At 42.9% G+C, this 26,292-nt stretch overlaps 1 protein-coding gene across 1 annotated transcript in view; it reads right to left on the bottom strand.

Moving 5' to 3' along the window:
• Positions 1-3,294: 3,294 nt before the first annotated feature.
• LOC122942103 (oocyte zinc finger protein XlCOF6.1-like) overlaps positions 3,295-26,292 on the bottom strand; it is a 33,408-nt gene continuing 10,410 nt past the window's right edge. Inside the window, exons 2-6 of the mRNA XM_044299599.1 lie at positions 20,239-20,430; positions 13,758-13,881; positions 13,559-13,656; positions 13,350-13,431; positions 3,295-4,019 (exon numbers count right to left, since the gene is read on the bottom strand). Of these exons, the coding sequence (XP_044155534.1) occupies positions 3,295-4,019; positions 13,350-13,431; positions 13,559-13,656; positions 13,758-13,881; positions 20,239-20,334 (1,125 nt within the window). The 5' untranslated portion in view covers positions 20,335-20,430. The remainder of the gene's footprint in view (positions 4,020-13,349; positions 13,432-13,558; positions 13,657-13,757; positions 13,882-20,238; positions 20,431-26,292) is intronic.

Genomic DNA, 26,292 nt, shown 5'->3' with positions numbered 1-26,292 from the left:
TTTCCCTTTATCAAGTTATCTGTGCCGGCATTCATGGACTCTGGGTCAGCCAGTAACTTCATTCAACAAACGCTGGTCCATCAGTATCGGCTTCCCACCATCTGACTGGAGATGCCTTTGTCTGTGGCCTCCGTAATCGCACTACCGCTTCCTGAACCAGTACTCATGGTAACTGTGCTCTTTCTATGTGCTGCCAGTCTCTGTGAATCTGATTATTCTTGGACTACCCTGGCTACATCTTCATTCGCCAATTGTGGACTTGCTGTCAGATCCTGCGATGAAGATCATCTTGTCGCTCCACCTGCCTAGTGGAGGTCTGACCGGCTTCTTCGCCTACAGTACCTGTAGACCTGCCTGGACTTCTGCAGCAATATGCTAATTACGCGGACGTCTTTAGTAAAAAAAAGACGCCGAGACTCTGCCTCCTCATCGTCCCTATGACCTTCTGTCTGGTGCCACATATCCTCGTGGTCGAGTCTACCCACTCTCACTTCCAGATACTCAGGCAATGACTGACTACATCAAAGAGAATCTTGAAAGGGGGTTTATTCGGAAATCCACTTCACCAGCCGGGGCCGGGTTCTTCTTCGTGCAGACGAAAGATGGATCCTTGCTGCCCTGCATCGATTATTGAGGTCTAAATAAGATCACGCTTAAAAAACGATACCCTCTTCCGGTGATCTCCGAACTCTTTGACAGAATTCGAGGGGCTAAAGTGTTCACCAAACTCGACCTGCACGCTGCATATAATCTTATCCGCATTCGAAAAGGTGATGAGTGGAAGACTGCTTTCAACACTCGTGATGGACACTACGAGTATCTCGTCAAGCCATTCAGTCTATGCAATGCTCCTGCAGTATTCCAAGAGCTAGTTAAGGATGTCTTCCGGGACCTGCTCTATACCTGAGTGATTGTGTATCTGGATGATATACTGGTCTTATCTCCAGACTTGACCACTCACCAAAGGGATGTACGACTAGTCTTATAGAGCTTGAGGGAAAATAGACTCTATGCCAAACTCGGGAAATGCACCTTTGAAAGAACGACGTACCATTTCTTGGATACATCATCTCAGATGCTGGATTACAGATGGATCTTGAAAAACTGAATGCGGTAAAGAAGTAGACTCTTCCTATAGAGATTTTTTGAAGATTTGGAGCAACACAAAGGTCTGTATCGACAAAGTGGTGATCCGCATGAAGACCAATGTAGACAAGAGAAGAAGGAGACCACCCCAGTTCTCATCTGGGGAGAAGGTATGGCTTTCCTCCAAAAACATCTGCTTAAGAGTCCCCAGTTTTAAGTTTGATCCTAGATTCCTTGGACCCTTTGAAGTGTTGAAGAGGATCAACGAAGTGACGTACAAGTGACGTCTGCCTTCATCTCTGCGCATTCCCAATGCCTTCCACGTATCTTAACTTAAACCAGTGGTCCTTAACCATTTCTCAAAGGTTCTACTCCTACTCCAGTGTCTGAAAATACTGACGAGGTCTTTGAAGTCAAGGACATCCTGGATGTCAAGAAGTGGGGCAATAAGACCTATTATCTTGTGGACTGGAAAGGATTTGGTCCGGAATAGAGGTCCTGGGAGCCACAGGAGAACATTCATGCTCCGGATCTTATCAAGCGCTTTCTGTCTCGCCATGGACTCAAGAAGAGGGAGTGTAAGGGGGTACTGTAACAATGTCCTCTGTGCGACGCTGTCCCCCTGCTTACCTCTGCGGTTCCGGTCACCGTGCTCATCTGTGGTCTGTGCTTTCCTGTCTCTGCTGCAGCTTTGGGTTCTGCCTGTGTGGTTAGTATTACCTTTGAAGATTCCGCTCTACAACTTCCATTCACTCCCTGGGCGGGGCTAAATTGTGTCAGGTGATCTCGTTAACCTATCCTGGTTTTCCTGCAGGTACTTTAGTAGCTCAGCCCTCTAGCCAGACGCCTGAGTGTCAAGGTCCTAATCTTGTGCTAAAGAGCTTGCTTACCACTCGTGTTCCTGACTTCATGCTTTGTTCCTGGACTTCATTTATCTCCTATCCTATCCTGCTTGCATTGCCTCTCCTGTTGCCGACCCGGATTGTCTGACCTTGCTCCTGTGCCGCCTGCTTTGACCCTTTGCTCATCCTGACTACATCTCTGCATCAGCCTCTGGTTCCTGTCTTGTTGCTCCTGGTCACGACCCTGCCGGGTTTACTTCATCTGTACTGTCGGTACCTTCGCAGGTACCTCCTGGTCTGCCTGGACCAGCTGTCACTGACTGGTTTACACTCCAGAGTAGTCCCTGGCAACTACCGACGGTCAAGCCTCCATCTAAGGCTCTAGTAAAATCCGGGTAGTTGCTTAGTCAAGCCCCTCTGGAGTATTGCTAGTCAGTGGCTCAGTGGGTTCACATCCGCTGTCCCGTGATACAGTGGAGAAGTTAAAATGGTCACTGTCAGATTCCTGGACATGGAATCCGTCATCCTAATGACACTGCAGGAAAGCCTATGTGAGAAAGCAGAGCAGGAGCCCTTTGCAAGCTTCATTCTCTGCCTACATGCGCACTGTGAAACATGAAATTATGTGCAGACAGATGAGATAAGTGCCTATTTGTCCGCTTCAGAAGAGAGCTGAAGTCACCTCACCTCGAACACACACGCTGAAGTGTTTTCTAATGACACTCCTCCCCCACAGCAGTGTGTCTAGTCATCATTCCTACACTTGAGCTTGCGAATATGAGGTGAGGAGAGCTCTGAGGCATAGGGTTCCTGCTCTGTACTCTGCATGTTCTCACAAGCTGTCCTGCAATGTCATTAGGAGGATGGATTCCATGCTCATAAATCTGAGAGCGGCCATTTTAACTACTTCACTGATTATTCCCTAGACAAAATAAGCCATTATAAATAATTTAAGACATTCAGGAGTTTATTTATAATAAGATGTTTTTTTCAGTATTTTCATTTTTAGCTTTCCTGGAGAACCCCATTAAGAGGAGCAGTCTTCTTAATACATTTGAAACATCTTTTAGCAGTCTGTATGCTATAAATCAATAAAACCTATGCCAGTTCATAGCTGAGAATTTATGGCATAAACCAGGCTGTGTCCCACCCTTTTTTTTTAAGTGTCTAGAGCAATGTAAAATGGCAAAAAGTTACACATTTCTGTGTAAAATACCACTGGTGAACATGCAATAACTGCCCCTCCATGTGAGCTAAACAGTTTTTAGTCTGAACTTTATGACTTCCTCACTGTGTGAGGTCTATGTTGTTCAGCAAAATCTCATTTCTGATTAAAAACTGTTTCTCAATTTTAAATATTAAATATCTACTGTATGTGAGTTCTGATATGTCTCTCAAGGAGCCATTTCCTGGTGAACGATCTCCCACATGCTGAACATGAAAATGGCTTCTCTCCTGTGTGAGTTATTTGATGTCTCTCAAGATGATGTTTGGCCATAAAACATTTCTTACATTCTGGACATGAAAACGGCTTCTTCCCTGTATGAATTCGTTGATGTTCAACCAGAATAGATTTCCTAGAAAAACATTTCCCACATTCCAAACATGAAAATGGCCTTTCTCCGGTGTGACTTCTCTGGTGTTCAACAACAGCTGATTTCTTGGTAAAACATTTTCCACATTCTGAACATGAAAACGGCTTCTCACCTGTGTGAACTTTGTGATGATCAACAAGAATTGATTTCTTGGTAAAACATTTCCCACATTCTGAACATGCAAATGGTCTTTCATTTCTGTGCATTCTCATGTGCACAGAAAGATTAGAGATAGTTTTATAATGTCTCCCACATTCACAACATGTAAATATTTTACCCCCTCTATGACTTGCATTCTGCTTAGAAATCTGAGATTGATCAGATGAAGGTTCCTTGTGATTAGTTGAATCAGACGACAGCTCCCCGCTGTGAAGGACCATGGTTATATCTGGAGCAATGGAGTTTTCAGAAAAAGGTTGGTGAGGGATATATTTAGGTTCTGCTTCATAATATGGAAATAAGAGATATCCTTCTGATAGTTCATGACAACCATCTGCTGGAAGTAGAATCACATGTTAGGATAACAGAACAAATTTTACCACTACTAAATAACTGATAAACAGCTAAGCAACTAGAGAGTGTTGGTAGATGGCAAGATGAATTTTGGCAGACAAAAAGACAGTGCCAGGCAGCTGATGCCAAGCCACATAAAAGTCCCTACGCGAGAATAGTGGCACCAAAAAGTAGCATATTTTTGCACATGCCCCACTTTGCACAAACAACTGTGACTTTTTGCCCACTCACGCCACACTCGCCCTCTGAAAAGTGGCGTGAAGGGACATGGTCTAAGCAGGCTAACTAATTTACATATATTTATGTCAGAAAACTAGCATAAATTAAATCTGAAATCTACCCCAGTTCCTAGCAGTATCCGTGCCATATCCATAACTGCAGTGGGGGTGGACAACCCTTTTAAAGTTACAAACAGGCACTGCCAAGATAATATGGCAACATGGCAAGACCTCCAGCTTTTATACCACAATCACAAGGTGGAACTCTATAGAATATTGACACTTTTCTGTACATTCTTTTAAGAAGGCTGAAACTGTTGTACCCCCCCCCCCCCTCCTACAAGAAAAGTAATCCTTTGAATGTCTTGCTCAGTTCATGCACCACTGTTATGGGTTACAGTTGACCCTGTTATGGTGGCTATTAGAGATGAGCAAATTTTCTTAAAAATTTGATTCGCCTGGTCGCCGGATTTTTGGGGAAAAATTCAGTTCGAAACTCAGCGGCGCATTACGTAAAAAAATTGCTATTTCCTGGCTGCAGAGAGCCTTTATAGTGGTGTAGAACACTGTGCCTTGCAGTGCTTTGGTAGTGAAATAATGCTGTGAGTCTGTAGGACATGCAGATGACAGGCGTTGCTCTTAGAATCACTGCACACTTCACTTATTTGGGCAGTTATGGGGCCAAAACTGACCAAATAACTCAAGTGTGAACTCAGCCTTACAGGTCGATGTTAGCGTCAAGAAGAAGTGCACTCCTTTTACACCGTCATCAGCTTATTGCACATAGATGTCTACAGAACCTGTTCTATTAAATGCTTGTACAGGGAGTGCAGAATTATTAGGCAAGTTGTATTTTTGTGAATTAATTATTTTATTGAACGACAACCATGTTCTCAATGAACCCAAAAAACTCATTAATATCAAAGCTGAATATTTTTGGAAGTAGTTTTTAGTTTGTTTTTAGTTTTAGCTATTTTAGGGGGATATCTGTGTGTGCAGGTGACTATTACTGTACATAATTATTAGGCAACTTAACAAAAAACAAATATATACCCATTTCAATTATTTATTTTTACCAGTGAAACCAATATAACATCTCAACATTCACAAATATACATTTCTGACATTCAAAAACAAAACAAAAACAAATCAGTGACCAATATAGCCACCTTTCTTTGCATGGACACTCAAAGCCTGCCATCCATGGATTCTGTAAGTGTTTTGATCTGTTCACCATCAACATTGCGTGCAGCAGCAACCACAGCCTCCCAGACACTGTTCAGAGAGGTGTACTGTTTTCCCTCCTTGTAAATCTCACATTTGATGATGGAACACAGGTTCTCAATGGGGTTCAGATCAGGTGAACAAGGAGGCCATGTCATTAGATTTTCTTCTTTTATACCCTTTCTTGCCAGCCACGTTGTGGAGTACTTGGACGCGTGTGATGGAGCATTGTCCTGCATGAAAATCATGTTTTTCTTACCTTGCAGACTTCTTCCTGTACCACTGCTTGAAGAAGGTGTCTACCAGAAACTGGCAGTAGGACTGGGAGTTGAGCTTGACTCCATCCTCAACCCAAAAAGGCCCCACAAGCTCATCTTTGATGATACCAGCCCAAACCAGTACTCCACCTCCACCTTGCTGGCGTCTGAGTCGGACTGGAGCTCTCTGCCCTTTACCAATCCAGCCATCTGGCCCATCAAGACTCACTCTCATTTCATCAGTCCATAAAACCTTCGAAAAATCAGTCTTGAGATATTTCTTGGCCCAGTCTTGACGTTTCAGCTTGTGTGTCTTGTTCAGCGGTGGTCGTCTTTCAGCCTTTCTTACCTTGGCCATGTCTCTGAGTATTGCACACCTTGTGCTTTTGGGCACTCCAGTGATGTTGCAGCTCTGAAATATGGCCAAACTGGTGGCAAGTGGCATCTTGGCAGCTGCACGCTTGACTTTTCTCAGTTCATGGGCAGTTATTTTGCGCCTTGGTTTTTCCACACGCTTCTTGCGACCCTGTTGACTATTTTGAATGAAACGCTTGATTGTTCGATGATCACGCTTCAGAAGCTTTGCAATTTTAAGAGTGCTGCATCCCTCTGCAAGATATCTCACTATTTTTGACTTTTCTGAGCCTGTCAAGTCCTTCTTTTGACCCATTTTGCCAAAGGAAAGGAAGTTGCCTAATAATTATGCACACCTGATATAGGGTGTTGATGTCATTAGACCACACCCCTTCTCATTACAGAGATGCACATCACCTAATATGCTTAATTGGTAGTAGGCTTTCGAGCCTATACAGCTTGGAGTAAGACAACATGCATAAAGAGGATGATGTGGTCAAAATACTCATTTGCCTAATAATTCTGCACGTAGTGTATAAGTAGAGCCCTCTGACAGCATGGAGAGGGTGTCAGCAGTAAGTTTGTGTTGACGTCACTGATTATTTTGCCCTTCCTCTGATCCGTCAATAATAACCGAATGAACCGAATTCCATTATCCTTTCATTGTTTAATTTTTTTTGGGTGAAACAGGCTTTTTTCTGGAAAATTGATGGGTGATTGTAGACCTCCTTTTGCTGTATGGACCGAATTACGCTGTCGCGGGTCCAGCAGCCGACATAATGAAGATGCTGATGACAACACACCAGCAGACTTTGCCTTTACCATCTATTCACAATTAAATCAAGCAGCTTCAGTAAGTTGAAAATATTCATGTTATCAGTGACTTCCGGACCCCTGTGCTGATCTGGTGGGCGCAGTTCCTGCACCTGCCTGATCAGCCCGCAGTACATGTATGGCACTGGTCGTTAAAGGGTTAAATCAAGCAGCTTCAGTAAGCTGAAAATATTCATGTGCATTCGATCTCCACAGCACACAAGACATGACAGGAGAGCCTATGCTTTGGAGTCCAAGTCCAGTTTCTTAAGATCAGGAGTTCCATCAGAATTGTGCGTAACATTCTTGCTCGCTGTGCAAAGCCATAATAAAGGACTCCGTAGGCATACACATCAGAGAAAGCTGAAGCTGGTTGCCTTAATTTTAATTCAGAAGCAGTAAACAGCGGGAAGCAAATAGAGGTGGCTGAACTCTGTATCTCTTGTCAAGTCAATGTCTCCAACTATGCCCCTCTCACGATTTACAGCAAATACTTTATTTTCATGTAGAGATCCAAGAATTATGTTGGAGGCATGTAGTGTATGCAAGCCATGTGCGACCCCTCTCATCACTCTCACACTAAAGGCTACACTACACTAAAGGCTTTTCAACATATAACATCGGTTCATACACAACAAAGTCTGCAATCACCCATCAATTTTCCCCCAAAAAGCCTGTTTCACATAAAAAAATTCACCTCTACATAATTCGGCCCATACCACAAAAAGGGCTTTAGAATATATAACTGCACCGCTGAACGGCAATTGGGCCCTAATTTTTTATACCTTTACACAACAAAAAAGGCTTTTCAACAGATAAGTGTAATGCTGAACAGCGAATATATTTTTATTTCGCCAGTAATACACTGCAAACTGGGCTTTAGAATATTTCACCGCACTGCAGAACGGCAATTAGGCCCTCAGTTTTTTCTATTTTGACACAAAAGGCTTTTCAACAGATAAGTGCAACGCTGAACGGTGAACATATTTTAATTTCGCCACTAATACATTGCAAACTGGGCTTTAGAATATATTACTGCACCGCTGACTGGCAAAAATATTTTTCCGTTTTCCACTAATACATGCAAAAAAGGGTTTTCAAACAGATAACTGCACCGCCAAGCGGCAAATATATATATATTTTTTTGCGCTAATACATGTACAAAAGGCTTTACAAGAAATAACTGCACCACTGAGCGGCAAATATATTTTTTCTTTTTACGCTAAAACACCCCACAAAAGGCTTTACAAAAGATAACTGTACCGCGCAATCCTATTGCCCAGGCTGTACACTCCCCTACTAAACCCTGTTCAACATGAATGCTGTGGAATGATTCCTCCATATTCTTTCCCTACACCTTGAATAATCTTTCCCTGCACTTGTAAATAGTTTTTTTTTTATAACACTGTCTCCCTCTGCACTAAGTACACTGGTAAATGGCAGAATCTTAGATGGCTGCACTATTTAAAGAGCTGTGACATCACAGGGGCTGGCTGCTGATTGGCTGCATGCATGGCATTATGGGTGATCCCGCCTTCCCAGAGTTCCTTCCTCCATGTCCTCACATGTGCAGCAGCAATTTTAGGAAATAATGTGATTCGTTACCACAAAGCTAAATGAAATTCACATTCGGTGCGAATCTAATTTTTCCTGAAATTCAGAATGAATTCCATTTCATCAGCTTTGATTTGCTCATCTCTAGTGGCTATATCACTCATGTTGAACTGTTGAGACTGTTTAAAGGGTTCTCCATGTTTTAAGAACTGATGACCTATCCTTAGAATAGGTCATGAAGATCAGATCGACAGGTATCTGACACTTTGCACCCCCGATGATCAGCTGTTCAGGAGTAGATACAGCATTGGAAATAGGCACCGGAACTGCACAGCTCAGTGCACTATACAACAGAAGCCCCCACCAATCTGACATTGATGACCTATTCTACAGGCAGGTTAACCTCTGGAGAATCCCATTACAGTGAGAACGCAAGTAATGTGATAGTTATGCGACATGCTATTTCATGTAAATGTGAAACAGTTTTATATGTGAAAAACCATGCAATGTGTCTTAACTAATATATGCACCATTGTGGGTTATACGTCCTAAGTATCTGTGCTGTGTGTAGGATGTATACTGTGACTGGTGAGATCACAAGTGGCCTGTGAAAGGGGGATAATGTCATGTGAGCCATATACCCTCAGACAAGATTTTGGTATCAAGTCAGTTGCTTCTTAACCACTTCAGCCCCGCTAGCTGAAACCCCCTTCATGACCAGAGCACTTTTTACACTTCGGCAAAGTGTAAATAAAAAACTCTAGGAACTCGCCGTGCCCCTCACGGAATACCTTGGGGTGTCTTCTTTCCAAAAGGGGGTCACTTGTGGCGTAGTTATACTGCCCTGGCAATTTAGGGGCCCAAATGTGTAAGAAGTACCTTGCAATCAAAATCTGTAAAAAATGGCCTGTGAAATCCGAAAGGTGCTCTTTGGAATATGTGCCCCTTTGCCCACCTTGGCTGCAAAAAAGTGTCACACATCTGGTATCGCCATACTCAGGAGAAGTTGGGGAATGTGTTTTGGGGTGTCATTTTACATATAACCATGCTGGGTGAGAGAAATATCTTGGCAAAAGATAACTTTTCCCATTTTTTTATACAAAGTTGGCATTTGACCAAGATATTTTTCTCACCCAGCATGGGTATATGTAAAATGACACCCCAAAACACATTGCCCAACTTCTCCTGAGTACGGCGATACCAGATGTGTGACACTTTTTTGCAGCCTAGATGCGCAAAAGGGGCCCAAATTCCTTTTAGGAGGGCATTTTTAGACATTTGGATCCCAGACTTCTTCTCACACTTTCGGGCCCCTAAAAAGCCAGGGCAGTATAAATACGCCACATGTGACCCCACTTTGGAAAGAAGACACCCCAAGGTATTCAATGAGGGGCATGGCGAGTTCCTAGAAATTTTAATTTTTTTGCATAAGTTAGCAGATATTGATTTTTTTTGTTTTTTTCTCACAAAGTCTCACTTTCCGCTAACTTAGGACAAATTTCAATCTTTCATGGACTCAATATGCCCCTCACGGAATACCTTGGGGTGTCTTCTTTCCGAAATGGGGTCACATGTGGGGTATTTATACTGCCCTGGCTTTTTAGGGGCCCTAAAGCGTGAGAAGAAGTCTGGAATATAAATGTCTAAAAATGTTTACGCATTTGGATTCCGTGAGGGGTATGGTGAATTCATGTGAGATTTTATTTTTTGACACAAGTTAGTGGAATATGAGACTTAGTAAGAAAAAACAAAAACAAACAAAAAATTTCCGCTAACTTGGGCCAAAAAAATGTCTGAATGGAGCCTTACAGGGGGGTGATCAATGACAGGGGGGTGATCAATGACAGCGGGGTGATCACCCATATAGACTCCCGGATCACCCCCCTGTCATTGATCACCCCCCTGGTAAGGCTCCATTCAGACGTCCGTATAATTTTTACGGATCCATGGATCGGATCCGCAAAACACATGCGGACGTCTGAATGGAGCCTTACAGGGGGGTGATCAATGACAGGGGGGTGATCAGGGTGATCACCCCCCTGTCACTGATCACCCCCCCTGTAAGGCTCCATTCAGACGTCCGTATGATTTTTACGGATCCAAGGATACATGGATCGGATCCGCAAAACACATGCGGACGTCTGAATGGAGCCTTACAGGGGGGTTATCAATGACAGGGGGTGATCAGGGTGATCACCCCCCTGTCACTGATCACCCCCCTGTAAGGCTCCATTCAGACGTCCGTATGATTTTTACGGATCCATGGATACATGGATCGGATCCGTAAAACACATGCGGACGTCTGAATGGAGCCTTACAGGGGGGTTATCAATGACAGGGGGGTGATCAGGGAGTGTATATGGGTGATCACCCGCCTGTCATTGATCACCCCCCTGTAAGGCTCCATTCAGACGTCCGCATGTGTTTTGCGGATCCGATCCATGTATCCATGGATTCGTAAAAATCATGCGGACGTCTGAATGGAGCCTTACAGGGGGGTGATCAATGACAGGGGGTGATCAGGGAGTGTATATGGGTGATCACCCGCCTGTCATTGATCACCCCCCTGTAAGGCTCCATTCAGACGTCCGCATGTGTTTTGCGGATCCGATCCATGGATCCGTAAAAATCATACGGACGTCTGAATGGAGCCTTACAGGGGGGTGATCAATGACAGGGGGTGATCAGGGAGTGTATATGGGTGATCACCCGCCTGTAAGGCTCCATTGAGACGTCCGCATGTGTTTTGCGGATCCGATCCATGTATCCGTGGATCCGTAAAAATCATACGGACGTCTGAACGGAGCCTGACAGGGGGGTGATCAATGACAGGGGGGTGATCAATGACAGGGGGGTGATCAGGGAGTTTATATGGGGTGATCAGGGGTTCATAAAGGGTTAATAAGTGACTGGGTGTGTGTAGTGTAGTGTTTGGTGCGACTTTACTAACCTACCTGTGTCCTCTGGTGGTCGATCCTAACAAAAGGGACCACCAGAGGACCAGGTAGCAGGTATATTAGACGCTGTTATCAAAACAGCGTCTAATATACCTGTTAGGGGTTAAAAAAAATCAGATCTGCAGCCTGCCAGCGAGCGATCGCCGCTGGCAGGCTGGAGATCCACTCGCTTACCTTCCGTTCCTGTGAGCGCGCGCGCCTGTGTGCGAGCGTTCACAGGAAATCCCGGCCCTCGCGAGATGACGCGTATATGCGTCACTCTGCGCAGGGCTGCCGCCTCCGGACCGCACATCTGCGTTAGGCGGTCCGGAGGCGGTTAAGAGGCTCATGTAACCACTAAGCTTGTTGCTCCATGCGAATTCAGTAAAGCCACTGGTTCCAAGTTACAACTTAACCTTCAGTTTCTTAAAGGGAACCTGTCACCAGTTTTATGGTGTCCTAACTAAGGGCAACATAAATAAGTGGCTGATTGTCTTAGCAAAATGCTGGGTCACTTTCTTTAATTGACCCAGTCAATCTGCCAACATCTTGTATTGAAAAGCTCCAGCTGATAATGATGAGTCATGAATATTCATGAGCTCCTGACTCTCCCCGCCCACCTGCTGCTGAGTGACAGTTTGTTGCCATATGACTCAGCAGCAGGTGGGCAGGGGAGTGGCTATAGCTCTGAATTAAATATATGCCGGACTCAATGACCTCATGCAAATCAGCTCATTAGCAATTGGCATCTTTGAGTGTATATTATGAGATAACCATCTGTCACACCAGTAAGTGTCTAAGGCACTTTTTAGTAGTTAATGATTGTATATAATTAGTTAGATTATAATCAAATATCCACATGACAGGTTCCCTTTAACTACTTTAGTTAAAGGTGTTGTCCACTCCTTTACAAGTGATGGCCTATCCTAAGGACAGGCCATCACTATGCGATCTTTGGGAGTCTGACGCGTCATACCCTGCCGATTAGCTGTTCTTCAATAGAAGCACAACAGCACAACACAGCTCCATCCATTGTGCAGTGGTCAAAACTGGTTACCGCAGCGCGTCTCCCACTGAAGTGACTGAGAGCAGTGCTTCAGTAACCAGCTCTGTCCACTGTACAATGAATGTAGATGTTCAGATCAGTGGAGGTGCCAGATGTCAGACCCTCGCTAATCAGATAGTGATGGCCTCTGCTGAGGATAGGCCATCACTTGTAAAAGAGAGCTCAACCCCTGTAACTGCAGGTCAAGATTTGTAAAATAGCCAATGGAAAGGACTAGGCATGAGCGAACTTGTGTGTACAAGGTTTCGGGTTATCTAAGAATTACGTTATGGATTCCACTACCACGGACCATAAGTTATGGTCCATGGTAGAGGAATCCATAACAGAATTCTTAGAAATCCCGAATCTGAACCTTGTATGCTGAACTTGAAACACAAGTTCGCTCATCACTAGAAAGAACGTTTGTCAATCTCTGCTGTGCTGAATAAAATCATATTAATCGTGAAACACTAATGAAATTCTGAAAACAGGATTTGTTTGGGGTAGCAGAGGACTGAAACTGAAAAATAATAGACTAGTCTAGGTTTTTTGGTGCAGTTTTTAAAGCACAAATCAGGTGTGGATCAAAATCTTAGTTTTTGAAGCCACTCCGCTGCAGTTTCCTGGAAACGAGCAGTGTATAAATGGTACAGAAAAATGAATCAAGCCAGCAAAAGAAGCAGTATGGACAATCACAATACATTAGTAAGTGTCTTATATTAACTTTGTCTACATGATAGATGCCATTTGTTGAAGTGAGAGAACCCCTTTAAGGAATTAATAGACTCTCTGTGGTATGTGATGGAGGCACTGGGCTCGTGCAGATGGGGGCACTATAGCTGACACCACAGCTGATTTAATTCCTTTGTATCCAAAGAATCAAAAGGTCTTTACTGAGTGATAATTACTCACCATGCATTTCTTCCTGCTTACACTGTTGGCGTCCCCTCGTATACATCTCCTCCTCAGCTTTAATATTAATCAGGTCTTCACTCTGATTCAACATGTGGAACAAATACAAATCACTGACAAGACTATGGAGAAAGCTAGTCAAATCTTTCATCTTTAATGAATATTACACTTATATACGGTAATACACAGTAAACCTCAATTTCCCCTACCGAATGATCCAGTGAGACATAAGGATTTTCTGCTGGATAATCCTGTGAACGGAGAGGACTGGCACATCTTACCGGTAGGTTTTTCTTACTGGGGTCATCTATAGGAGGAGACATACAGTAGCCGAATACTCTGTAAGTATGAGATGATGGTTGACAATCAAAAATGATCTACCCTTTACAATAGATAAAAGCCTCTTACCTAGTGATATGACGGGCTGGTGATTCTCCATTGTGATGTCCTTGTACAGATCCCTGTGTTCTTCTATATACTCCCACTCCTCCATGGACAGATAGACAGCGACATCCTGACTCCTTAGAGGGACCTGAAACACAACATTTTAGTCATCATGCAGCATAATTGCCAATGGCTTGCAATGGGGTGAGGTTTCTTATAATATATTCTCACTGAGAACAGTATAGAGAGAGGTATATAACGAGAATAAATTAAAAAGCTATATCAGCATTATTACATTCGCCTTATAAATAAGATAAAGAATGTCCATGACAGGCCATCACAGTCTATTAATAATGATAAACAATGGCGTGCCTAGGGTCTTTGGCACCCGGGGCGGGTACTTTCTCTGGCACCCCTCTTCCCCCGAAGAAATAAAAAAAATGTATCGCTAGTAAACAAAAAATGAGCTTGTAATTGAAAATTTTAAGGTAATCTGTCACCATGAAAATACAATGTAAGCTTGGTATTACACATTTTGTGAGGGAAGGTGAAGAAAAAACGGCTGTTTTTGCACAGCGTTTATATATATATTTTCTTACAGTTTTACCTGAAGGGGCGGATCATGTTATATTTTTAGAGAGCGGGCTGGAGTTTTCCCTGATGCCGATGCACCCTGCCCTGGTAGCAGGGGCTCAGATGTCAGTGACAGCCGGACCTGTGCCACTGATCGGACGGCACAGCTCCTGCACCTGCCTGATCAGCCTGCCATACCTGTACAGCGCTGAGACTCAAGTCATGTCCTGCAGCACTGTATAGGTACGGCACTAGTATCCTACAGGTTAATAAGGCTGGTCCTTTCCCTATCATATTTGGGCCCCTTGTATATTTCTGCCCTGGCACTGGCTGGCAGCAGCCTTGTGACTCCTCAACACCCCTCCTTCCCCATTGAACCGTTTACCCATCTTGGGCCTCCTCTGTCCATTTGTCTTTCGCGTTGTGCCCCATGTTTATTTTTTTCTGGTAAATATGAAAGAAAACTATGCCACGTATAAAGTGTTGTTGCCCATTACACCTGAGGATGCCAGGGATCTGGCATACATTATGGGGCAGCGTCTGAAGCGATTTTAGAGGATGGCTATCGTCAATGCTGAACCTAAACCATATAATCAATGTGAATAATTAATGAAAAGGAAGCAATAGAGGGACGAGTGATGCACAGAACCGCATCCCTGGTGCAGGAGTGAACGCAGAATAATACACTACAATAGCTCGCCGGTGTTTAGTGGTCGGAGGACTTTTAATGAAATAGAGTGGAATTATTAGGATAAATGTAAATTGGGGGCTATCAGCCGTAGGGGGGACAGTTTTTTATTTAGAACCTAATACCCTTCATTTATCTAGGTCAGATTTGTTGAATTGACGTCTATCGTATAACACCACCAGCCCCTCATAGTGTATAGCGTACAACACTCTGCAGTATACAGTGTAATACCCTACAGTATACAATACATAGTATACAGCACCCCACAGTATGCAATATAGCACCCTATAGTATACAGTACCCCCACAGTATGCAGTATAGCACCCTATAATATACAGCACCCCACAGTATGCAGTAAAGCACACTATAGTATACAGTACCCCACAGTATGCAATATATAGTATAGCACCCCACAGTATGCAATACATAGTATAACACCCCACAGTATGCAATATAGCATACAGTATAGCACCCCACAGTATACAGAAGAGCAGTATAGCACCTCCACAGTATACAGCACCCACAGTATACAGTAGAGCAGTATAGCAATGCACAATATACAGCACCCCACAGTATAGAGTAGAGCAGTATAGCACCCGACAGTATACAGCACCCCTCGCTATACAGTAGCTTACAGTATAACAGCACAACAGCCCCTGTCAACTTTTCCTAATTGAATCTTCACAAATAAAAGGTCCACAATTATGTCCATAGAGTATAATGGGAAGAAAGATGGGCCGTGGAGACGAGAACCATATGACACATTAAATAAATCTTTAGCAGGCATACTCTGCCAGAACAGGAGCATTGATCTAAATTGAGATTAGGTGGGATTATCATTATTTTCTATGGAATGACAAGTGTGAATGACACAATGGAATGCCCATAGACTATAATGGGAAGTAAAATATGATTTTATTTGTAGGTTAATCTGTGTTATTTAGCAATATTATGCCCAAAGACTATAATGCAGGCATCCTCAAACTGCGGCCCTCCAGCTGTTGCAAAACTACAACTCCCAGCATGCCCGAACAACCTACAGGTATCAGCCTACAGCAGGACATTGTGGAAGTTGTAGTTTTAAAACAGCTGGAGGGCCGCAGTTTGAGGATACCTGCTATAATGGGAAGTAAAACGTGACTTTGTGTTTGAACCATTCAACATATCAAATAAATCTTTAGCAGACATACTCTTCAAGTTCAGTGGGATTATTTAAAATTGAGATTAAGTGGGATTATCATTGGTTTCTATGAAATGACAAGGGGAATAACACTATAGAATGGCCATAGACTATAATGGGAAGGAAAATATGAGCTCATTTGCAGGTAAATCTGTGTTATGTAGGACATTAACCTTTACCGCAAATGTTCCATGGGTAGGGTAGCATATTGTAAAATGAAAATTACCTTGGATTATAACTGTTTTCTATAGAATGCAAAGGTGAGTGACATAATAGAATGCCCATAGACCATAATGGATAGTAAAACGTGACTTGGTGTCTGAACTATTTAACATATCAAGTAAATCTTTGGCAGGCTTACTCTTCAAATTCTGTGGGATTATTAAAATTGAAATTAAGTGGGATTACCATTGGTTTCTATGGAATGACACAATAGAATGACCATAGACTACAATGGGAAGTAAACTATGAGCTCATTTGCAGGTAAATCTGTGTTATGTAGGAAATTAACCTTTACCGCAAGTGTTCCCTGGGTAGAGTAGCACATTGTAAATTTAAAACTATCTGGGATTAAAGCTGTTTTCTATGGAATAACATGTGAATGGAATGCCCATACAGTATAATGGGAAGTAAAATGTGATTTGGAGTGTGAACCATTCAACATATCAAATAAATCTTTAGGAGACATTATCTCCAAGTTCAGTGGCAAATAATAAAGTGGAGATGAAAGGGGATTCAAAGGGTATAATGGGAGGTGGAATAACCCTAGAGAATAATGGAAATTAAATTTTTGAACTAAAGACACAACAGCTTTCCTCCTCCTCACCAACTACAGGCCCAGGACTAGGAATGGGCTCTGATTTTGGGGTGGAGGATACATGGGGGGCAACTACCGGTCCATGCACACTATGGAATTTTCAAGCTGAGAAATTCAGTTTGTAAATTCCAAATGCGCCCCGCCCCAACTGATTTCGTCGGTGCTTGGGCAACGCAGCCATTGCCGTTCCCTATAGCTGGCAGTGCATTCCGCTCAATATTCTGCTAAAAGAATGAACATGTTCCTTCTTTCGACAGAGATATTTCAGTGGAAAGCTTCACCGCTGGAATTCTGTAGTGTGCACTGTGCAGCGGAATCCCATTGATTGCAATAGGACTCTGCTGCATCAAAATTTCCAAGTGTAATTCCTGAGCAGAATTGTACTCGGAAAATGGTAAAATGTAGGGGGGAACTGAAGAAACTCCTTTAGCATGTTGGCAATACTGAGAATGAAAACCGAGAAGTTTATAGAAAATGTGTAAATACTTATTTCATTTAAAACTTTTCTTATTTAAAGGGGTTATCCAGGATTAGAAAAACTACAGTTTTCTTCCAAAAACAGCACCACACCTGTCCTCAGGTTGTGTGTGGTATTGCAGCTCTGCCAAGTGAATACCACCCACAACCTGAGGACAGGTGTGGTGCTGTTTTTGGAAGAAATAAGCTCTGTTTTTTTTTTTAATTCCTGAATAACCTTCTTTAATTTTTTTTGCACTCAACAGAACTTTTATTGAATGTTTTTTTTTTTGTTTTTTTTTGTAGACCAGGAATGAAAAATAGGAGGGAGACAAAAGCAAAGAAGGGATGGGAAGTGTGGAGGGGTCAAAATAAAAAGTATACAAATGAACATCGACATTTCTATCCCAGCAGGAAAAACATGAGACTCCGAGACAAAAATGAACGCCGTGGTAAACAATGGCAGTGCCATAGGGGAGTGTATGAAGTAGCAAAGGACATGGTCAGAGAAAAGGGTGAACGAACCAAGAACAATGTTACAACAAACTGATAAACCTAAAAACATAGGGGGAGATTTATCAAAATGTGTACAGAGGGACAGCTGACAGTTGCCCATAGCAACCAAACAGATTGCTTCGTTAATTTTTCAGAGTCTTTTTTTTTTTTACAAATTAAGGGTAGGGTCACACTGAGGGCAAATGCATCTGACGCTGCGAGAAATGTGCCAAGCAGTAGAAAATACGCTGTGTACCCGCTAGGAGCAGACACACAGGGCTTTTCTCCGCTGTGTCTGCAGTGAGGTTTGGAGGTGGCCCCGTGCATCACAGTTACGTCGGTGCGCTCGGCCCGCCTCCGAACCTTACTGCACACACAGGGCCGCAGAGGGAAAGCCCTGTGTGTCTGCTCCTGGCGCATACGCAGTGTATTTCCCACTGTCCGGCACATTTCTCGCCGCCTCAAATACGCTGCGTATGCGCTCAGTGTGACCCTACCCTAAGGGTGTATTTAAACGTACTGTATCCTGCACATATTTGATGCTGTAGATTTGACGTTTCGTTCAGTCATTCTATAGAAAACAGGTATATTTAATTTTATAATGTGCTCCTCTACCCAGGGAACACTTGCGGTAAAGGTTAATGTCCTACATAACGCAGAGTTACCTGCTCATAGTTTACTTCCCATTATAGTCTATGGCCATTCCATTATGTCATTCCCCTGGTCATTTCATAGAAACCAATGATAATCCCACTTAATCTCAATTTTAAATAATCACACTGAATTTGAAGAGTAAGCCTGCTAAAGATTTACTTGATATGTTAAATGGTTCAGGCTCCAAATCAAATTTTGCCTCCCATTATAGTCTATGGGCATTCCATTATGTCATTCACCTTTGCGTTTTATAGAAAACGATTATAATCCAAGGTAATTTTCATTTTACAATGTGCTACTCTACCCAGGGAACACTTGCGGTAAAGGTTAATTTCCTACATAACACAGATTTACCTGCAAATCAGCTCATAGTTTACTTCCCATTATAGTCTATGGGCATTCCATTGTGTCATTCACCCTCGTCATTCTGCAGAAAACAGTGATAATTCCACTTAATCTGAACATTAAATAATCCCACTGAATTTGGAGAGTATGTCTGCTAAATAATTATTAGATATGTCAAATGGTTTTGTCTCTAATTCAAATATTACATTTCCATTATTCTCTATGGGTATTCCACTCTGGTCCATTATTCTCTATGGGCATTCCACTCTGGTCCATTATTCTCTATGGGCATTACACTCTGGTCCATTATTCTCTATAGGCACTATCCTGTTAAAGTCTATGGGCATTCCACTCTGTCATTCTTTTAATTATGCGCCCCTTATGCAGAACTTTCCACTCTTGATGCATAGAAAAAATATCAAAACCATAAATAAATGTATATGGGGAGACAAAGTACCTATGAAATGTGAGGGGGACTTAGCTGTCCCAATCATTCAGGCATATAACATGGCTCGTATGAGGAGACATACGTGTAAAATGGTGATAGGTATGTGATCAAGAAGGAAGAGCAAAATCTAATATAGCCTAATACATTAAAGGGGTTTTCCGAGACTTTCCGAAGGACACAGATCATTTCAAACAGGGGAACGCAGCCCCCATTCTCGTGACTTTTGCTGATCAGACAATTATCACCTATCCTGTGGACAGCGGATACGTTGTTATAATGGGAGAACCCTTTTAAAATTGCATATGCTACTTTGCTAAATATTTACATTTCAGAGGCCTTCCTAGATTACGACCAACCGTCCCAGCACAGATCAGAAAAGTCTGGGAGCAAAACTGACTAGAACAAATTTATAAATTATATAGCTATGAAAATGGCAATATACTACCCTAAGATGACCTGTTGAAGACGTATAAACTCCTTTAGGCCTCATTCACAGGTCACTGAATCATGTATCCATTGATTTGAATGTGTTTATTTACACATCAGGAGTTTTCCACTGACCAAAGGCCAGTGGAAAAAAAAAATGGAGACAGGCACTAACTTTGGTTCTTCATGTGGCCCAAACAATACCACTGAAGTCTGTGGGTCTGTGAAAACTACTGCCACACCACAAATGGCATCCATGTTCTGTCGCTGACCATTGGTAGGAGATGCTCTGGAAATGACTTTTTTCAGTCTAGCAATTGACAAATATTTGCCAGGATTACCCTAGACAATCCTGACAAATCAGGGGTTGTTGGAAACTATCCAGGCAGACACCTTGATTTACAATGGCCCAGCAGTGCTTACTTCTCCAGTCAACAATTGAATAATCTTCTTGGTAAGTTCAAGGATGTTCTGGTGATTGTTCCTCTCAGCTATCAGTGAGTAACATGTCGACTCCATAAAAAGGTTTTGGGTCCTGCTCCATACGTCTGACACATAGGGGTCCCTCGTGCAGGTCGCACACTCACCAGATGTCTTCTTCACTACTGTGTAATCCTGTGTATAAAAAGATATTAATATACTATAAATATCATATACACCTTTCACCCCTTCTATCAATACAGATAAGAAATCACCTCTCCAGTCAGCAGGTGGATAAGCTCCAGAGTGAGGCCTAATATGTTCTCAGTCATTGCGTCTCTTCTTTTAAGTGGCTTATTACCATTGTCTTGTAAAGGAGACATATTCTTGGAGAAGAAAAAAAAATCATATCATGCCACCATGGCCTGTGAAAAACAGCTTTTTTTCCCCCTTTTTTACAGACGTTTTTTCAGTTTTTTTTTGTTATGTGAATGTACCTTAAATGCTTATCTTCTAAGTTCTGTAGTAGATCCCTCTCCCCAAAAGCCACTTGAATGGGGCCTGAGCTGCTCCAAGGCCATGTGACTGATGGACGTGGCGACACTGGCCTAGGAAAAGCAGAGAGAAGGCCGCGGTGCTCACAGGAGCGTAAATGCCTTCCCAAACAGCTTATTGGCGGGGGTCCCAGGTGGCCGAGCCCTACCGATCAGATACTGATGACCTATCCTGAGGCTAAAGAGGGGCAGGGTGCTGTGGAGGTCTCTGTAAAGGGTGCGAGCCACTATGCTGGTCATTGTTAAGGGGGTGGCGCGCTATGGAGGTCACTGGCCAGGTGCTATGAAGCAGGAAGGGGTTAATATCCTCCATGACATCAGGGAGAGATATGAAGGCAAAGTAGTTTTCTTTATAAACGATTTTGATCTTGTTTCTTTTCATTATTATCTGTTTCATTGTAACTGATTTTTAGAACTTGTCCTGCAAGCAATGGATCCTTTTAGAGGACATTGTTTTTCCCAGTACATGTTTTCCCTGTAACTGGAATGGTCACAGCTGCCTCCATTACAGCAGAAAATGGCAGTCACAATTAGGGCGACACCTATGACACACCTTACATAATTATCACAACCGCAGAGTACTACACTGAGAAAATATCTGCTCCGAGACTCCTCCCACACGTGACTGATCACATGACCATGACATCATCAAAGGTCCTGCAACCATTGCACACAAAAGGTACTACAACACCTTAGCATGCAGCATAACAGCGAAGCGCCCCTTTCCCAATTACAAGGGCAGGAAGATAGCAATGTACTCCAAAACTATAGCTGCTTTTCAGGAGATATCACATGGTTAAGACTAGAACAGAGTACTTAGAAGGAGGTCCTCCTCCTGGACGTCATAATCTAGTCACGTGACGTCGGACAGGTCAGGTCACCTGACCTGTGACGCCCACGAGTGTTGTAGAGGCTGCAGAGAAGCAGTGTGCACCACATCTGCGCCTCATAGCTTTGTAGTGTATGCAGGGGCAGGTCCAGGGTTTTAATCTGGGGTCAGTGGAAACATTGTGGTGTGCCAAGGTTTCCAAAGTGTCTGCTAGTTGTAGAAGCCCATCAGGGTCTCGGGAACTGTCATTGTAAAACTGACAGGTTCAGTGTACTGTAATCCATTGTACCACTAATAGACCAATGGGACTAAAATAACAAGTAAAAAAATTTGAGTTTTAGGAAAAAAGGAAATAAAGTTTCAAATAAAAAAAAACTTTCCTCTCATTAACCACTTCAACCCCGCTAGCTGAAACCCCCTTAATGACCAGACCACTTTTTACAATTCTGCACTACACTACTTTCACCGTTTATCGCTCGGTCATGCAACTTACCACCCAAATGAATTTTACCTCCTTTTCTTCTCACTAATAGAGCTTTCATTTGGTGGTATTTAATTGCTGCTGACATTTTAACTTTTTTTTATTAATCGAAATTTAACGATTTTTTTGGCAAAAAAATGACATTCTTCACTTTCAGTTGTAAAATTTTGCAAAAAAAACGACATCCATATATAATTTTTTCACTAAATTTATTGTTCTACATGTCTTTGAATAAAAAAAATGTTTGGGCAAAAAAAAATGGTTTGGGTAAAAGTTATAGCGTTTACAAAAACTATGGTACAAAAATGTGAATTTCCGCTTTTTGAAGCAGCTCTGACTTTCTGAGCAACTATCATGTTTCCTGAGGTTCTACAATGCCCAGACAGTAGAAAAACCCCACTAATGACCCCATTTCGGAAAGTATACACCCTAAGGTATTCGCTGATGGGCATAGTGAGTTCATGGAAATTTTTATTTTTTGTCACAAGTTAGCGGAAAATGATGATTTATTTTTATTTATTTTTTTCTTACAAAGTCTCATATTCCACTAACTTGGGACAAAAAATAAAAACTTCTAGGAACTCGCCATGCCCCTCACAGAATACCTTGCGGTGTCTTCTTTCCAAAATGGGGTCACTTGTGGGGTAGTTATACTGCCCTGGCATTTTAGGGGCCCAAATGTGTGAGAAGTAGTTTGAAATCAAAATCTGTAAAAAATGATTGGTGAAATCCGAAAGGTGCTCTTTGGAATGTGTGCCCCTTTGTCCACCTAGGCTGCAAAAAAGTGCCACACATGTGGTATCGCCGTACTCAGGAGAAGTTGGGGAATGTGTTTTGGGGTGTCATTTTACATATACCCATACTGGGTGAGAGAAATATCTTGGCAAAAGACATTTCCCATTTTTTTTATACAAAGTTGGCATTTGACCAAGATATTTCTCTCACCCAGCATGGGTATATGTAAAATGACACCCCAAAACACATTCCCCAACTTCTCCTGAGTATGGCGATACCACATGTGTGACACTTTTTTGCAGCCTAGATGCGCAAAGGTGCCCAAATTCCTTTTAGGGCATTTTTAGACATTTGGATCCCAGACTTCTTCTCATGCTTTAGGGCCCCTAAAAAGCCAGGGCAGTATAACTATGTTGTGACCCCATTTTGGAAAGAAGACACCCCAAGGTATTCAATGAGGGGCCTGGCGAGTTCATAGAAATACGGAGCCAACATCTGGTCATTGAAGTCCACCCCTCCCATGTGAAGGTTATAGTCGTGGACTGAGAGGGGCTTTTCAATGACACGGGTTGCCCGTTCAATTTGGATTGTCGTCTCTGCGTGAATGGAGGAGAGCCTGTAAACGTCACGCTTGTCTCTCCATTTCACCGCGAGCAGTTCTTCGTTACACAAGGCAGCCCTCTCCCCCCTTGCAAGACGGGTGGTAACGAGCCGTTGGGGGAAGCCCGCGCAACTAGTTCGCGCAGTGCCACAGCAGCCAATCTGTTCTAGAAACAAATGCCTGAAGAGGGCCACACTTGTCCACATAAAGATGGTACCCCTTGCCAAATAAGGGTGACACCAAGTCCCAGACTGTCTTCCCACTGCTCCCCAGGTAGTCAGGGCAACCAACCGGCTCCAGGGTCTGATCTTTTCCCTCATAGATCCGAAATTTGTGGGTATAGCCTGTGGCCCTTTCACAGAGCTTATACAATTTGACCCCATACCGGGCGCGCTTGCTTGGGATGTATTGTTTGAAGCCAAGGCGCCCGGTAAAATCTATAAGGGACTCGTCTACGCAGATGTTTTGCTCAGGGGTATACAAATCTTCAAATTTCTGGTTGAAGTGGTCTATGAGGGGCCGAATTTTGTGGAGCCGGTTAGGGATGAGCGAACTCGAACTGTATAGTTCGGGTTCGTACCGAATTTTGGGGTGTCCGTGACACGGACCCGAACCCGGACATTTTCGTAAAAGTCCGGGTTCGGGTTCGGTGTTCGTCGCTTTCTTCGCGCTTTTGTGACGCTTTCTTGGCGCTTTTTGAAAGGCTGCAAAGCAGCCAATCAACAAGCGTCATACTACTTGCCCCAAGAGGCCATCACAGCCATGCCTACTATTGGCATGGCTGTGATTGGCCAGAGCACCATGTGACCCAGCCTCTATTTAAGCTGGAGTCACATAGCGCCGCCCGTCACTCTGCTCTGATTAGCGTAGGGAGAGGTTGCGGCTGCGACAGTAGGGCGAGATTAGGCAGATTAACTCCTCCAAAGGACTTGATTAACTGATCGATCTGCAGCTGTGGATCATTGAGCTGCTGATCCTCAATTGCTCACTGTTTTTAGGCTGCACAGACCGTTTGTCAGTCTCATTTTTCTGGGGTGATCGGCGGCCATTTTGTGTCTTGTGGTGCGCCAGCACAAGCTGCGACCAAGTGCATTTAACCCTCAATGGTGTGGTTGTTTTTTGGCTAAAGCCTACATCAGGGTGAAGCTGTCACACCAAGTGCATTTAACCAGCAATAGTCTGTTCATTTTTTGGCCATATACAAAATCAGGGGCAAGCTGCGCCTGTCACCAAGTGCATTTAACCCTCAATGGTGTGGTTGTTTTTTGGCTAAAGCCTACATCAGGGTGAAGCTGTCACACCAAGTGCATTTAACCAGCAATAGTCTGTTCATTTTTTGGCCATATACAAAATCAGGGGCAAGCTGCGCCTGTCACCAAGTGCATTTAACCCTCAATGGTGTGGTTGTTTTTTGGCTAAAGCCTACATCAGGGTGAAGCTGTCACACCAAGTGCATTTAACCAGCAATAGTCTGTTCATTTTTTGGCCATATACAAAATCAGGGGCAAGCTGCGCCTGTCACCAAGTGCATTTAACCCTCAATGGTGTGGTTGTTTTTTGGCTAAAGCCTACATCAGGGTGAAGCTGTCACACCAAGTGCATTTAACCAGCAATAGTCTGTTCATTTTTTGGCCATATCCCAGTCTAATTCTGTCACTAAATCCATACCGGTCACCCAGCGCCTAAATACTAGGCCTCAAATTTATATCCAGCTAAATCTGTCCCTAGTGCTGTAGCTGGGCGAGTTATTTAGTGTCCGTTCAAGCACATTTCTTGTTCTGGGTTGAAATACAATTCCCAATTTAGCAATTTCATAATTTAGTGGTTCCTGCTATATCAGAGCTCTTTGAAATCTATCCCAAAAAGGGTATATAATATTGAAGGTGCACATAGGGTCATTCAGAGTAACTTCACACACACCCGCTACTGTGTATTTCCAAGTCTAATTCTGTCACTAAATCCATACCGGTGACCCAGCGCCTAAATACTAGGCCTCAAATTTAATTCCCTCTAAATCTCTCGTTACCCACCGCTGTACTGTTGTTGCTGGGCAAGATATTTAGTGTCCGTCAAAGCACATTTTTTGTTCTGGGTTGAAGTACAATTCCCAATTTAGCAATTTCATAATTTAGTGGTTTCTGCTATATCAGAGCTATTTGAAATCTATCCCAAAAAGGGTATATAATATTGAAGGTGCACATAGGGTCATTCAGAATAACTTCACACACACCCGCTACTGTGTATTTCCAAGTCTAATTCTGTCACTAAACCCATACCTGTCACCCAGCGCCTAAATACTAGGCCTCAAATTTAAATCCCTCTAAATCTCTCGTTACCGTTGTCCTGTTGTAGCTGGGAAAGTTATTTAGTGCCCGTCAAAGCACATTTTTTGTTCTGGGTTGAAGTACAATTCCCAATTTAGCAATTTCATAATTTAGTGGTTCCTGCTATATCAGAGCTATTTGAAATCTATCCCAAAAAGGGTATATAATATTGAAGGTGCACATAGGGTCATTCAGAATAACTTCACACACACCCGCTACTGTGTATTTCCAAGTCTAATTCTGTCACTAAATCCATACCGGTGACCCAGCGCCTAAATACTAGGCCTCAAATTTAATTCCCTCTAAATCTCTCGTTACCCACCGCTGTACTGTTGTTGCTGGGCAAGATATTTAGTGTCCGTCAAAGCACATTTTTTGTTCTGGGTTGAAGTACAATTCCCAATTTAGCAATTTCATAATTTAGTGGTTTCTGCTATATCAGAGCTATTTGAAATCTATCCCTAAAAGGGTATATAATATTGAAGGTGCACATAGGGTCATTCAGAATAACTTCACACACACGCTTCTGTGCA

The sequence above is a fragment of the Bufo gargarizans genome, chromosome 6 (genome assembly GCF_014858855.1).
Source record: "Bufo gargarizans isolate SCDJY-AF-19 chromosome 6, ASM1485885v1, whole genome shotgun sequence".
In the NCBI taxonomy this organism is placed as follows: Eukaryota; Metazoa; Chordata; class Amphibia; order Anura; family Bufonidae; genus Bufo; species Bufo gargarizans.
This window is presented reverse-complemented; position numbering and strand designations above follow the sequence as displayed.